The sequence below is a fragment of the Mus pahari genome, chromosome 14, assembly GCF_900095145.1.
Source record: "Mus pahari chromosome 14, PAHARI_EIJ_v1.1, whole genome shotgun sequence".
NCBI classification, from domain to species: domain Eukaryota; kingdom Metazoa; phylum Chordata; class Mammalia; order Rodentia; family Muridae; genus Mus; species Mus pahari.
The window spans coordinates 47,118,077-47,129,545 of record NC_034603.1 but is presented as its reverse complement, the minus strand read 5'-3'; the positions used below and the strand labels follow the sequence as shown (position 1 = coordinate 47,129,545).

The following is an 11,469-nucleotide window of genomic DNA, read 5'->3' as shown; positions in this document are numbered from 1 at the left end:
ACAAATCTTTAAAAAAAAAAAAAAAAGAAAGAAAGAAAGAAAGAAAGAAAGAAAGAAAGAAAGAAAGAAAGAAAGAAAGAAAGAAAGAAAGAAAAGAAAGTGCAATGAGGGCTGGAGAGATTGCTTAAAAGCACTGGCTGCTCTTCCAAAGGACTCAAGTTCTATTCCTAGCACCTACATGGTAGCTTATAACCACCTGTCATCTCAGCTTCAGGGGATCCCATACTATTTTCTGGCCTCCACAGGCATTGAAACACAAGTAACATATATAAAACAATATAAAAATAAAACTTTAAAGAGTGTAATAAGCCTACAGCACAAGACATTTCAGCAGAATAAAGCTATGTTATGATTTTTTCAATTAATAAATGAAACAAAAACTAAAGCTGTTTTGGGTGTTACAGGCCTGTAATGACAGCTTCTAAGAGAGCTGAGGGAGGACACTATCAAGGCTAGCCTGATATACAAACTGAGTTCCAGGCCTGCCTGAACAGCTTGGTGAAGCCCTTTTTCAAAGTAAAAAGAAGGCTACAACCGTAGCTCAGTGGTAGAACATATGAAGCCCTGGGTTCAGTCACCAATACTGCCCCACGCACCGCCAAAAAGAACATCTGTTGACAAACTGGTAAAGTCCAACTCATTTTATGATCTTCATTATAAATGAAATGTAGTTGGGTGGTGGTGGTGCACACCTTTAATCCAGCACTGAGGAGAAGCAAGCAGGACAAGCTCTGAGAGGGAGGTCAGTCTGGTCTACAGAGTGCTAGTTGCAGGACAACTAGAGCTACACAGAGAAAGTCTGTATCTAAAATCAAAACAAGGAAGGAAGGAAGGAAGGAAGGAAGGAAGGAAGGAAGGAAGGAAGGAAGGAAGGAAGGAAGGACTCAAATCTTCTATATATACAGAATATTAGATATAAGAATAGTATCACCTAGATATAAGAATAGTATCATAAGATGCCCCCATTTAAATTAAACCATCACAGCAGTCTGTTAGGTGAGTGGTCCTAATTCTGGTACTAAGTAAATCAAGACACATAGCTGTATGAAGTATTTATCTCACAGATCCCATTTCTGGCTAATCTGCCACAGAAGTCAATGAAACTCTAGCCACAACTTCTATTCTGGCAACAGATAACAAACTACTAGACTTGGAAAATCAACAAAAGTCATCTATAAATGAACTAATGCTGCCAAATTTCATGGAAGCAGCTTTGGGTGAGTTTAGGGTTTTTCCTTTTTTTAATAAATAATTATTTAAGTTTTTTGAATGTAGGAGTGCTGTCGGCATGTACACCTACAAAGCCGAAGAAGGCCTCATATCCCTTTATAGATGGTCATGAGACTCCATGTGGTTGCTAGGAATTGAACTCAGGACCTCTGGAAGAGCAGTCAGTGTCCTTAAAAGCTGAGCCATCTCTCCAAGCCAACTTTAGGATTTTCAAAGATGGCACATTTGTTCTATTTTACAAAACAATACACTTACTCAAAAACTCCATGGAAATATTGTTCTATAAAAACATTAACAATTCCTGCATGGATACACTAAGAAACTGTATTTTTCTTTATTGCTTTTTATCTTCTTTTTAAAAATTTTTTTCCAAGTAATAAAACTAATCTCGTAGTGACCTAAATGAAAGGATTTTTACTTTGTATAACTTTCCAGAATCCTATTTCCCTGTTTGTCACCTTGTTGGCTCCATCAGTGTATGGTGACTCAGAATATAAAATAAATCTACAAGGCCAGCTTTGTCTGCAGAGCAAGTTGCAGGGCAGCCAGGGCTACACAGAGAAACACTGTCTCGAAAAACCAAAAAAAAAAAAAATCATGGAAATGTTCTGTTATATAAACCTTAACCAATGATATATCATTAAATAAACTTTAAATTTTTTTTTCATAGTCTATTAAGACTGTAGGATGTAATATCATAGAATAGTGTCACCTACCATTATAATTATAGAAAAACTTTTTTATTAAAAAGATTGCAAGTGAGTTCTTAAATACTGGACCATAAATTCTCAAGTTTTAATGTATATTCTCATTCACCTCGCTGGGAAACGTAATAGAAAGCCGTTGGTGGAACACTAGTAAGTTAGAGATAAGAGGGACCAACAAGTAAAAAGGGTTACTTTTCTCTGTCTGTATTTGTCTTTTAGTCACTAAATCTCTACATGAGTTGTTTTATACTTTTTATTTTATCATAATTAAGAACCTATATGAATGTACTTATACAAGAAAGGCAAATCATTTTCATGAAGACAAGTCAGTCACAATTTCTTTATAATTTCATCCCACTGAGCACCATTTTAAACTACTTTTCTCATCTGTAATATCATGGTTATGATTTTGACTTATCAGGAAATAATCAAACAATAATTTTCTTTCATTTTTAAGCTTTATGTGTTAGGGGTGTAGGTCAGAGGACAGCACTGTAGTGGTGATTCTTTCTATTATGCCATAGGGCCCAGGGATAAAACCCACACCCAGCAGGCTTGCTCTGTGAGGGCCTTTACAGACCAAGGGATTCCCCAGTCAACACTTGACTTTTCGTTTCACCAAAATTACATTTTTAAAAGTTTGTTTTTATTTTATGCATATGGTTGCTTATATGAATGTATTGTGCATGTACATGCACCACATGTGTGCCTAGTGTCCAGACAGGGTACTGAATTACCTAAACTGGACGGGTGTGAGGTACCATGCAGGCGCTGGGAACCAAACTCAGGTCCTTTGCAAGAGAATCATGTGTTTTCTTAACCACTAAGCAATCTCTCCTGATTAATTCATTTTTGAAATCATTAAATTAAATATACAGTATTTTAAAATTCCACAAAATAGTTAAAATAGAAATATTGAAAACTAATATAATGAAACTAACGTAGTTCCTGAGGCCTATCCGACTTAGAAATTTGGAAATGTGTCAAATTCCATTATTTGACACAATTCCTTGTTTGTTTGTTTGTTTGTTTGTTTGTTTGTTTGTTTGTTTGTAGGAGTTTTTATGTTTTTGAGACGGAGTCTTACTATGCAGCCCTGTCCGGCTTCAAACTCACTAAAGGCTGGTCTTCAACTCCTGTCTCTGCTCCCAAATGCTCAGTTTTAAAGTTATGAGCCATTATACCAGCACAATACATTAATTTTTGAGGGGTATCAATTTATTTGCCTGTAACAACCTTTCATTATCACTGTGAGACATGGCATAAACTGTGAGTCCTCAGTAAATGGGATTTTCATAGTCACTAAAACACAGCTCACTCTCCAAAGACTCTTATTTTATAATTACTTCCTTTTGTTTCTATATTACTTAGATTATTTTTAAGGAAATTTAGGAGCCATGAGAATTAGGTCATTAGAATGTCTGCTATTCCTCTCAACTATTCTACCTGATTTGCATAGTTCAATCTGAAGAATATGTTTAAAGTTTAAAGCTTGCCTACATACACAAGACCCTGAATTCAATCCTTAGTACCACATGGAAGGAAGAAAGGGAGGGAGGGAGGGAGGGAGGGAGATAGATCTGGCCATAGAGGCATCTTCTCCAAGTCTGTAATAGTATTCATATCTAAATATCACTATCTCCAAAGTAATTTCTAACATTACATAATTAAAATGTCAAGAAAAATCAATATATAGAATTCCTTCAAAAGCCCAGATGTCATTCTGTTAACCACTCTTATGCAGACAAGAATTCTAAAATTTATTTTACTTAAATGTCCCACATGATTTAGGTACTAACCTTGTAGAAATGCGACTAAAGACTGCATTGAAGTTGTTGCAGCTGAGAGAAAATAGAACCCCAGAAGCAGAGTTCCGAAGTTCGGCCGCATGTTGGTTTCCTTCACGGCAGGTGTGAAGAAAATGGCAGATTTCTGGTAGTAATTGTTTGACCAGCATTGTCTCATCTAATCTCATTGTGTCCTTTGGTTGCTAAAATGGAAATAATCACATAATTATAAAGCTTTAACTTTACCTGCAAACATTCACTGTTAAGTTTCAAGCACACAGAGAAGCTGGAATAGAAGGAACAGCCACACAGCTATCACTCGAATTCAACAACTGCTATCATTTCCTTGACTTTGCCACATCGACCTATATCTGGTCAGTAAAGAAGACATCGTTACCCTGTCATTACAATTGAAGCCCGACCCTCCACCTTGCCTCACAGGTTCCCTTGTTTATCAGTTGATCCCTCCCTTTTTAGAAACTTGCAGTTCCCTGTGCGTTCTCAATAAACTTTATTCATGTTCACTGTGAGTACACTATATCATTTGCCTTTAACTTCCAGAGAAATTCCTAGGTGGGGAGCACATGGCCTCTGTATAATTGGACCAAAACAATGTACTATGCACCACAAATACTGCTGAGCTAAATCACATCAAAGTACCTTATAAACCTTATAATACCTCAGCCCTTGTGTGTGTCAGCTTATCCTAATGATATTCTCTAATGCAATTTCAACACAATTAACATTCTAAGAAATATCACCATTCCATGTATCAAATACCCAATCCACACTGTATGACACTGAAAAGGTCTTCACAGTTTTTTATTCAATGAGGATCCAAAAGTGATTCAGAGATCACGGCATGACTCTTCTGTCCTGCAGTTTCTTTATTTTAGAGCAATTCCCAACCCACCCCCATACTCCACATATCTCATTTTTACATTCCATGAAATTTACTTTTAAAACTGACCCATTGGTCTTACAGATTATTGGATTATTTCCTAAGCAGCAGCTAACTCACTAACCTGACCTAGTTCTGGGGTTATGGATCAGTGATATATGCACAAGGCCCTGAATACAATGTCTAATTCCACAAACAAAAAAGGAAGAGAAAGAAAAAAGGAAGAAAAAAGAAAAAAAGAAACCAAAAAGAAACAATTTCAAAGCAGACCAAGTCAACATAATATGTAGACTATGCAGGTATACTGTGAAAATATACCATCATTACAATGAGGATATCCCCAAAGAATATCAACAACCATTCTCCAAGATACACTACCTCACAATTAAAAATGTTAATGAAGAAAAAGTTGTGGAAACTTAAAGAGGCATTACACCATTCTCCCCAACTCAATCATGGTTGGTCTGATATAGCAGAAATTACAAAGTACTAAGAGTGCTGCCAAGGTTTCAATGTCTAAACTCACAATTCCATCCCACTATATAATGGTGTTTTTGTTCTCCATTTCACAGATTAACAGAGGACACCAAACTAAAATAGTTCCTACCATTTTAAGTATAAAACTTACAAATGCTGTAATTCTGGACTATGGCCAGAGATCAGTGAGAATTCAAAATATCAGGGACTGGAGAAGTGGCTCGGTGGTTGGGAGCACTTGTTCTTGCAAGGACCCATGTTCAGTTGTCAGCACCCACACAGTAGCTCACAACCATCTGTAATTGCAGTTTCAAGGAATCTGATGCCCTCTTCTGACCTCCTCATGTACCAGGCATGCACACACATACATACATTCATACATGCAGATAAAACACTTGTACACATAAAATAAAATAAATACTTTTTTTAATTTTAAGAGTTTGAAGTATTATGCTGGGCTGGCAAACTGGTTCGATTAGTGAGTACTTACTGTGTAAACCCAGCGACCTAAAGTCAATCCCCAAAATCCTTGTCAAGTGGAAGAAGAGAGCTGACTATCCAAGAGTTGTTCTCTGACCTCCATATGTGCACCCCATATGCACATAAATAAAAATAAATACTACAGGAGCTGGAGATTTTGCTCAGTGGTTATGAGCACGTACTGTTCTTGCCTGAACTTGAACCTGAGTTCAGTTCCCAGCATCCACATTGGATGATGATTTGCAAACACCTGTAATTCCAGCTCCAGGGGGGTCAGAAGCCCCTGCCATTTGAGGGCACCTACACTCATGCATAGACGCCATGTAAACTACACACATTAAAAATTAAAAATAATTTTAAATTAAACTTTAAAAACTATAAATAAATCATATACTTTTTTGTTTCTGGCCCACAAACTTCCCCAGGGAAAGTTTTGTGAGTGTGAGTAAGTTGTTTCGGGTTTTTGTTTTCCAATTCCCTGCATAATCCTTGTCACTTCTAAACATTCTTTCTCTTCCCAACCACATCATCAATCCTAATATGTTAAAATCTCTTCCCTCTTGAGACCAGAGAGATGGCTCAGTAGTTAAAAGCATCTAGAGGACCTGAACATGGTCCTCAGCACCCACGTGGGAGTTCACAACCACTAGTAACTCCAGATCCAGTCATGTATACACACTCATACACACAGTCATAAGACTCATCCACTTAAAATACCCTTTAAAAAATTGTTTTAAGTGTCTTCCCTCTAGATTTACTGTAGAGAACTCATAAGAGAAAAGCTATTCTGAATAAAAGCAAAATTCTATATTCTATGCTGAATAAAAAGAAATGCGCTAACTAGCATAAATGGAGTAGACAATTTTAAAACAAATATTCATTATGTATTTATATAAACACCTACCCATGTTTGGGGAAAAAATTAAGATTAGAGAAGAATATAAATACTGTATGCAGCAGAAAACATCTTGAAAAAGTGAAAGTCTTAATTGAAATAAGTAGACACAGCTACTCAGAGGCAACCTGGGAAAGAACTACGTGGTACTCAATGACTCCTCCACATGCCTATGAAAATGCTCACATTTACACAAATCTTCTGGTAGTAGCTATCCTCAGAAGGACAACTTCAAACAAAGAAAGGACAGAGCCCATTTTCGAGGTCTGTATAAAGTTGAAACCATATCATGAAGGCAGGAAAGTAAGACTACCCTTGGTCTGTTGAGCACATTCTTCCAACTATACAAAGACACAGGCTTAACAACATCTGAAAAATAATTAAGTCAAATAGTGATTCCTTCATAAAAATATTTTCTTGGGGCTGGTGAGATGGCTCAGCAGGTAAGAGCACCTGACTGCTCTTCTGAAGGTCCTGAGTTCAAATCCCAGCAACCACATGGTGGCTCACAACCATCCGTAACGAGATCTGACTCCCTCTTCTGGAGTGTCTGAAGACAGCTACAGTGTACTTATATATAATAAATAAATAAATAAATCTTTAAAAAAAAATATTTTCTTAAAACAAAATCTTAAGAGACAGAAATGGGGGCTAGAGAGATGGCTCAGTGGTTAAGAGCACTGACTGCTCTTCCGAAGGTCCTGAGTTCAAATCCCAGCAACCACATGGTGGCTCACAACCACCCGTAATGAGATCTGACGCCCTCTTCTGGTGCATCTGAAGACAGCTACAGTGTACTTACATATAATAAATAAATCTAAAAAAATTCTTAAAAAAAAAAAAAAAAGAGACAGAAATGGGGCTCAAACTTAACATTTTAAGTAAACTTAAATATCTATGGGATTTACAAAAGCTCAAAGAATAATTTTCTCTAGACTGTGCCACCAGGTCATCTGTATTAACAGAATTCATATTCATCCACCACAGACAAAGACTTTTAGTGTGTCGTCAGTGTCCCATACTGACCTTTCGGTATTCCAGCTCATTCTCAAGGCTGAATTCACAAAACCTGCCTACTTTAGAATGAATTTACTTACCCCAGCAAGACATTTTTCCAGTGTATCCAATATGATCAACTGAGAGAGATACAAATTTTTTTCAGCAGCTTCTCCAAATATCCTCTAAAAAATATATTCAGAAAATATGATTAACACTTCACTACAAATTAGCACACATGAAATATAAAAGACTAAAGATCAAGAAAAAGTATTAATCTTCCATTTTGTCTTTTACATTCAATGATACTTAAATCTATCATTTCTTCCTTTACCCTAATACTCAAAAAATAAATTTCCAAGTTAACAGAAATAGAGGCATTTATTAAAGCCTTCTCTTAGCTATATAACAGTAAAACATGCTGCTTTGTATTTTTAAATATCTATAATCTGGCCAGACATAATGAAAAGACATTGGTAGTCCCAACACTATAGAAATAGTGACAAGAGGATTAGAAGTTCAATGCTAGCACTAGGGAAATAAGTTTGAGGCACCAGCCCAGAGTATATTATGCACTCTATAAGGCTGGGGGAGTGACAGGGAAGAAGAAAAGGAAGAAGGATGTGGGGGTAAATAATGAATCAATGAGAGTTTAAAATAATTCATGAGTTAAGAGGCTTGTACCTGTCCTGAATTAGCATTCAGCCATCTTCTTCTTTACAAAACAATTAACTTCTTAATTCTTATTAAAACAAAATGCTACTACATCGCTTACAATGAATCTTAAGCATTCATTACTTTCAAACTGTATCACCTACGTACTAACAAGAAACTGTGATGTTCACTGTATAATTTTTCTTTTAAATTTTTCTATTTTCTATTTTATCATTATTGTACATGTAGTGCGTGTGCTAGTATGGCTGGCTCCACAGTGCCCATGTGGAGGTCAGAGAATGACAACTTCAGGGGTTGGTTCTCACCTTCAACCAGTGTGCTCCGAGGACACTGACAATTACCTTTACGCACTGAGCCACCTTACAGGCCCTGTAACTTTTCAGTAAGGTCTACATGAATGCCAACATCACGAGAGTTCTAACAAAAATGGCAAATATAAACTACTGCAGTGCGCCTGGGAATGCAGCCACATGCTCAGACAGAAGAAACACTAACACTGTGCTCCACAGTAGGCACAGAGCTACAGCACAACAGGAAGTGTATCTTGTAAATCACTATGCAGGTTTATAAAACGTCCTATGCTTTTTAGAAGAAAAAAAGCATAAATTTAGCAAAGAAAAAAATCTATTGGACTGCCCATACCCACAATTCATCAGTTCTGTAACTCTGGTATTGAACACCCTACTTAAAAGGAAATTCTCCGAAGATGACATGACTAGAAAACTAATCCTCAAAATCTACAAAAGAGGCTGCTTCACAGCTCAGCACAAACACCACAAACTGAGAGAAGGAAATGTCCATCTGCTGTCTAGAGGAGTATGAAGTAGGTTGTTAGAAGCTGTTGGAGGAAGAGGAAAAGTCTGTATTACCCAACTGAAGGCATAGCTTAAGAAAGGAGAGAAGGAATCTATATTATGATCACTTTACATACAATACAAAAGAGATATAAAATTCTAATTCCTGAATAACAGAGTAATTAATAAGAGAAGCTTCAAAGGGAATAAAACCTGAAGTCAAAATTTCAAAGTTACACTTGTGCTTGTCCATTAAATAGCGACTTCTGTTTGCAAGCCTAAGAATATGTTTTCCATACATAAAACATGCTCTCCAAACTTCCAAACCACAACGAAAATGAAGCAAATTCACCACAAGGCAGACATCCTGTAAATCAGACACTCACCATGTTGTTAACGCTCTTCAGGATGGTGGTGAGCCCACTGATGACCAGAGAAAACTTGTACTTGGAGATGTTGATCAGACACTCCTTGTTGTGCTCAGTGCTGACTTTGGTGTGTGTGCTCTGCTGTCCTGTTTTTATTGGAAGCTAAAAGGGAAAAATAGTAAGATGTTACTCTTCAAAATGACTAAACATATATTTTCAGTGAAAATCACAAGTTTTTAGGAAATCTTTATCAACCATGCCTATGAATATTTATATCTCAAACCCTAGTGTACAACGCAGCATAGAATTTTGAGCAAATCCTAAGTGGTCTGTTAATTTTAATTTTCAGTTTTCTTCTTGTAAGCCATAACCTGTATCTATAAAGTCAAATCTTCCACCTAGTTCTTTCCGAGAAGAGCGGGGCCTAGGAACCAGAGCTATGTCCTTTTAGCTACAAATTAAAAGAATTCTGCAAGAAATACACATAAGCCTTTAGTGTGTGAACTGAATGAAATACAGACCAAGAAAATCTAGGCTGAAAATTCCTAAATCAATAAAAAATAACACTCAATTGTTCAAATATAATAAACTATAAAATCAGGAACAGAGTTAAAACTGACTGAAGTAAAGATAACCAACCACTCAACCAAGGCAGTAGGAACACAACCTAGAAATTCATCTCACAAAAAAAAAAAAAAAAAAAAAAAAAACTCACAAAAAAAAAAAAAAAAAAAAAAAAATTCTTTGGAGGTTCACATTTACACTAACCTGTGGATGAGTTCAACTTCACTGCATAAAAATGCATCTCAACTCAAAAGCGTAATTCTGTACGTAAGCATCAGAACTCAATTCACTGTTCTTAGACCCTGGTGATACTGAGAACCAAGGAGGCTCCTCTGTGAGACCACACCCATGACTCTCTCCACTTGAGAGGTGGTGCCAGATGGTTGTAGTCAGTAGGACAGGATTAGCTTGACAGCAGAGAAGTAACAAATACAGAGGGGATGAGGTTCGGAAGTAAGGAAGGTAGTGCACAGAAACTATAGAATTACATAACTGACCATAAAGAGGAGAAAGCTAGACAGTAGTAGCACATGCCTTTAAATCAGGATTAAATCAGGAAGCAAAGGCAGGCAGATATCTCTGAGTTCAAGGCCAGTCTGGTCAATACAATGAGTCCCAAGACAGACAGGGCTACACAGAGAAACCATACATCAAAACAAACACACAAACAAAAATCAAAACAAAAAAGACTGTGCAGGAAAAAAATTGAAAACTCAAAAAAGATAATTTTAGAAGGTGAAAATGCCCACTGTGTCATTTTCACACAAATGAAACTTAAACTGTGAAACTGTGGTTTAAGTATATTTGGCCCATAGGGAATGCCACATTAGGAGGTGTGGCCTTGTTAGAGTTTAAAAATGGTCATGAGCTGCCATGTGGATGCTGGGAATCAAACTGATCCTCTGGAAAAGCAGCCAATGCTCTTCATCACTCAGCCTATACTCCAGCAAAGAATACACCTCCTTAATATGTTTGCTTCCTAATACCTAAAGATGACATATTGGGTGTTCTTCCTCCTCGTGAGATATTTTTCCTTTGCTTTTTTTCCTGTGTGTATACTAAGTGAAATGTAACGTCATCCCTAACTTCCATTACAGTCTGAGAGGCCTTTTAGAAACTCATTAGAATGTACACAGAAGCACACATTTTAGTCTGTGACCTTTCAAAGAATTTCTGAGTGAAACTAGAAACAAACTACTCATTGTTCACAGTTCTTTGTTTAATGTTATGCTTTCTTCTAAATAAACCCCTATTTGTTGAGATCTTATAGTAGATCATATTTTGTTTTAAATAGAGATAATTCAAAGGTGATTATTTTTCCTCAGGCAACCTAAACCCTTTATATTCTATTATGTCCAAGATAGCTCTATATTCTATTATAACTAAAGATATTTTTGAAGTTTAATTCACTTTTCCCCAATTGTGAAAGTAATAAATGATCTTTGAAAAGAAAGCCATAAAAGTTAAAAAAAAAAACAAAAAAAAAAACCTCAGCTGGGCGTGGTGGCGCATGCCTTTAATCCCAGCACTTGGGAGGCAGAGGCAGGCAGATTTCTGAGTTCAAGGCCAGCCTGGTCTACAGAGTGAGTTCCAGG

General features: G+C 36.6%; 1 protein-coding gene across 1 annotated transcript in view; it reads right to left on the bottom strand.

Annotated features, from left to right (window-relative positions):
* Nf1 (neurofibromin 1) overlaps positions 1 to 11,469 on the bottom strand; it is a 248,403-nt gene that overhangs the window by 201,613 nt on the left and 35,321 nt on the right. Inside the window, exons 2-4 of the mRNA XM_021212697.2 lie at positions 9,329 to 9,472; positions 7,575 to 7,658; positions 3,737 to 3,927 (exon numbers count right to left, since the gene is read on the bottom strand). Coding sequence (XP_021068356.1) covers positions 3,737 to 3,927; positions 7,575 to 7,658; positions 9,329 to 9,472 — 419 coding nt within the window. The remainder of the gene's footprint in view (positions 1 to 3,736; positions 3,928 to 7,574; positions 7,659 to 9,328; positions 9,473 to 11,469) is intronic.